Below are 4441 nucleotides of genomic sequence, written 5' to 3' on the forward strand. Positions count from 1 at the left end.
CAATCCATGATGTCCCCTGACAAACAGATGAATCAAATTGTTGATTGGAACTATTTTGTATAAATGATCTTGACGATCCATGTTTAAGACCATTGATCAAATGGTTAGGTTTTGTCCGATCAGCATTATGTTTTCATGTTAGCCCACGAAATGTGCGTTGGACCTGATGAACAGTCTAGATCAATGGATTGGACTAAGGTCACCATAACTTATTTCTCGTAAGTATATTAAAACATCCATTAGAAGTGGAATTATCTTATTTTTGTAATAAGTGGGGCCCACCCAATGGAAAGCTGAGATCTTATACGTGATGGGCATGGGCTGCTGGGCTGAGCAAACGTCCTGGGCATGAATCAACCAACCTATATCTACCACTGCATATAGACATCCACCAAAGTCTGGTTGAAGAACCATCTCATGCAGAAAGCATGATTAACTTGAATTATCATCTAACCTTTACTTAATCACAACCACTAATCCTAAATACAATCAGGCCCACCTCTATTAAAACCCTTCTCATTCTCTTTACATCTCCCAAACACTCACATGATGGGAAAACAAGAACATGAAACCTTTGTACAAGAAGAAGAAGAATACATCTTTCAAAGCCAATTCCCGGCGGTCCCAGTGCCTGACAACCTAACGTTGCCGGAATTCGTCCTCCAAGAAGCTGAGCTGTTCGCCGACAAGGTGGCGCTCGTCGAAGCCATCACCGGAAAGGAGTACACGTACAAGCAAGTGCACCATGACACTCAAAGGTTCGCTAAGGCGTTAAGGTCACTGGGCCTAAGGAAGGGATGTGTGGTTGTGGTGGCCCTTCCAAATGTGGTCGAGTATGCGGTCATCGCCCTTGGGATAATGTCGGCCGGAGGAGTGTTTTCGGGGGCCAATCCACAGGGACATGCGACCGAGATACAGAAGCAAGTCGAAGATGCCGACGCTAAGCTAATCGTCACCAACGGTTCGAGCTACGACAAGGTAAGTGGGCCATTTACATTGTTCATTTGTTTTTGGACCGTGGTTTAGTATGTTCTGTTACGATTCCATAACTGTGACATTGGTTTTCTATGGTCAGGACAGGTAAGCCCATTCATTTAAAAACTGGGCCTCTGTTTCAGGCCCAAGAACAACACCCAACTGTAATAAGGGGCCGTTTGGATGACCTAGATATTTCAATGACTTGGTATATTCAATTACTGTAATTGCTGGGAATTACATCACTGTGGTTGGATAACATCTAGAAGTAGATGTGGCCATCTATGGCAGTGCTTGGGCTCAGTGTCCTTGGGTCAGTGATGAATGACCAGGCCCAGTCCAATCAGTGGGCCACCATTATATGAAAAGATTGACTTGTTTAAGAACACTTGTGAGTAGTTCCACGTATAGTTTAATAGCACACTTGGATCCAACGGTCATGTTTAAATGATGAAAACCATTTATACGACAGACTCTGACTGTCATAATAGATGAACCCTAGCCTGAGCCCATTGCCACCTGTATTGGCCAAGCTACAAAAAAAGTGTCCGATCATTGATCTAAATCATGTAAATTTTGAACAGGTAAAGGGGCTGAATCTTCCAATCATAGTGTTGGGCGATGATCGTGTCGCAGGAGCAATTTATTGGGATGATCTGTTGGCCGCAGCCGAACGTGCAGGCCCAGACATGGTCGATGATGCGGTAAACCAAAACGACTTGTGTGCGCTACCCTACTCATCAGGCACAACCGGGACATCCAAGGGCGTGATGCTGACCCACCGAAACTTGGTGGCTAACCTGTGCTCTTCCCTCTTCAGCGTGGGCCCTCATATGGTGGGCCAATTCACTACACTTGGCCTCATGCCATTTTTTCACATCTATGGAATCACTGGGATTTGTTGTGCCACTCTCAGGAACAAAGGGAAAGTAGTTGTTATGGAAAGGTTTGAATTGAGGACCTTTCTCAGTGCATTGATCACACATGAGGTGAATTTCGCACCAATCGTGCCGCCGATCATGCTGGCCTTGGTCAAGAATCCAATCGTCGAGGAATTCGATCTTCAGCTGCTCAAACTCAAGGCAGTCATGACGGCTGCTGCTCCGCTGGCACCCGATCTACTAAGGGCTTTTGAGGAGAAGTTCCCTGGGGTCCAGGTCCAGGAGGTAATCCAATTCACGTTCAGCCGACGAACTTCATGTGTGGGCCCACCTTCTGGTTCTGTATGGTGGGCCTCATGGGAAATGCTCAAACATGATCCCAAGTGCCCAGTTGGGGTTTCTAAATTCTAATAGCCCATATTCATTAGATCCTAGGATCATATGGTAGGGGAGATAGTGGGGCAAGGTCCATCCCTTGACGAGGCCTATCAGATCAACGGATTAGATAACTGAAAGATGGACCCCACTTGTATCATACCCATCATTTGATGGGACATGTTACAGATCCGAGCCATTCATCAGGTAGTATATGCTGTGAACATGCCTTGAAAAAAATAACTAATATTGGTCCATTGATCACGCTTGTATGAGAAAAACGGGTGGTTAGAATAAGAAAGTCCAATTCCATTGGTACATGGCATGTTAATTGGACGCTCTATCTAAAGAACGGCAGAGATGAATTACACGTGTGTGTGTGTGTGTTTTTATATAATGTGAAATGAGGCTGATGTTTTTTCATGAAAGTAGGCATATGGGCTGACAGAACACAGCTGCATAACACTAAGTCATGGAGACCCAAAGCAAGGGCGTGGCTCAGCAAAGAAAAACTCGGTTGGATTCATTCTCCCAAACTTGGAAATTAAGTTCATCCATCCAGACACGGGCCGATCTCTTCCTAGGAACTCACCTGGTGAACTCTGTGTCCGAAGCCAGTGCGTCATGCTCGGTATGCTCTTCTCACATTCCATTCGTGGGTTCCCATATTTCTACATCAATCCAAACCATCCACATTGTCAACCCCATAATAAGATTCTAATCAGATGATCCTAAACCCTAACCAGTGGGCCATGACTTTTTTTCCCACTTTAGCGGTCCATTTGATGGCCACAAAATTGAGAGGTAGAAGGAACATCTGCTTGGTATTGCTTTTTGGGTTTTAGTGATCTGGATGGACCCCGTAATCTGAACGGTTTAGATTCGATACATTGACTAGTAATTCATTGTAATTGTCGACAAAAGGAACACTAATGGAAACTTGTCTTGTGGAGAAGGTTACTACAAAAATAAAGAAGAAACAGAACGGACCATTGACTCCAAGGGCTGGCTCCACACCGGAGATATTGGGTACATAGACGATGATGGGGACATTTTTATTGTGGACCGTATCAAGGAGCTAATCAAGTACAAAGGTTTCCAGGTCAGTTTTTAACTGTGTTGCAAGTAGTTAAAAGATCTTGATCACTGGTCATTCGACGTTTCAAAAGAAAATGTATGAATGGCCCAGATCAGCGGGCCAGGGAAATTTGTACCAAGAAAAATAAAATGATGTCCCATTCAGGTGGCCCTGGTGATAAAACTGTCATGTCCAAACTGCTGGGCCACGAGGTCGATTGACAGTTGAGATGATTGAGTCAATTTCAACTCAAAACACTTACACGCCTATGATTCTTTCTTGTAGGTGGCGCCTGCAGAGCTGGAGGCCACCCTACTCTCTCATCCTTCCATCGAAGATGCAGCTGTCTTTCCGTAAGTCATCTTTTACCATTCATCAAAGAATATAAAGACCATGTTTGGATAACCCCTACTTTAATCACAAAGAAATGACGAGAGAAAACTAGCAATGGAAGTATGATGATTGAGATTTGGAGCACATACCATCGACGCAAAATGAGAGTGAAAGGAAACCAGTAACCCAGTCATTTCCACTCCATTAACTAGTGATTGCAAATCAAATTGATAGTGCATCCAAACACACTGCTAGTGAAATCATGGTACATTGAAATATTCCTTGATTCATCTGATTTGGATTGCAGAATGCCCGATGAAGAAGCCGGGGAAATCCCAGCCGCTTGCGTGGTGATGAGCCGAAATGCAACGGAGAGCGAGGAAGACATGATGAAGTATGTGGCATCCAATGTAGCTACATACAAGAGGGTGAGAGTGGTGCACTTTGTAGACAAAATCCCAAAGTCACCTTCAGGAAAGATTATGAGAAGGCTGCTTAGGGAGAATATGATGAAAAGGTTGGGCACCACCTCTCACAAGGTTGCCCATATTGGCTGAGGTTTTTGGTTATCTTTAGAAATGGATTCTTGACCTTCAAACCTTTATAAATCTATCTTTGATGTTTCTCAGCTTATATCATAATCTAATGGTGTTAGCCTTTCCCCACCTGAATTATTGGAAACATGATATTTCCTTTCTTTCCTTCTCTTTTCCTACAAAGTCACTGGATACCAACACAGGTCAGGGTCTTGCCTTTTTTAACACGGTTAAGTCCCGGATCGGGGTCAGTGTCAGGTCCG

At 44.2% G+C, this 4441-nt stretch overlaps 1 protein-coding gene across 1 annotated transcript; it reads left to right on the top strand.

Annotated features, from left to right (window-relative positions):
- Positions 1–494: 494 nt before the first annotated feature.
- LOC131256571 (4-coumarate--CoA ligase-like 1) lies at positions 495–4441 on the top strand. The gene is made up of 6 exons (XM_058257463.1): positions 495–978; positions 1560–2141; positions 2664–2862; positions 3188–3333; positions 3595–3662; positions 3950–4441. Exons 1-6 carry the CDS (start codon positions 547–549, stop codon positions 4197–4199), a joined length of 1677 nt encoding a protein of 558 aa, XP_058113446.1. The 5' UTR covers positions 495–546; the 3' UTR covers positions 4200–4441.

This window comes from Magnolia sinica, chromosome 9, assembly GCF_029962835.1.
Source record: "Magnolia sinica isolate HGM2019 chromosome 9, MsV1, whole genome shotgun sequence".
NCBI classification, from domain to species: Eukaryota; Viridiplantae; Streptophyta; class Magnoliopsida; order Magnoliales; family Magnoliaceae; genus Magnolia; species Magnolia sinica.

Bases quoted from the DNA above. Each gene is read 5' to 3' on its own strand.
- LOC131256571 (XM_058257463.1), top strand. From the start codon at position 547: ATGATGGGAAAACAAGAACATGAAACCTTTGTACAAGAAGAAGAAGAA. The intron at 2,142-2,663 runs GTAATCCAATTC...TCATGAAAGTAG, and splicing joins CTGGGGTCCAGGTCCAGGAG to GCATATGGGCTGACAGAACA. The intron at 3,663-3,949 runs GTAAGTCATCTT...TTTGGATTGCAG, and splicing joins GAAGATGCAGCTGTCTTTCC to AATGCCCGATGAAGAAGCCG.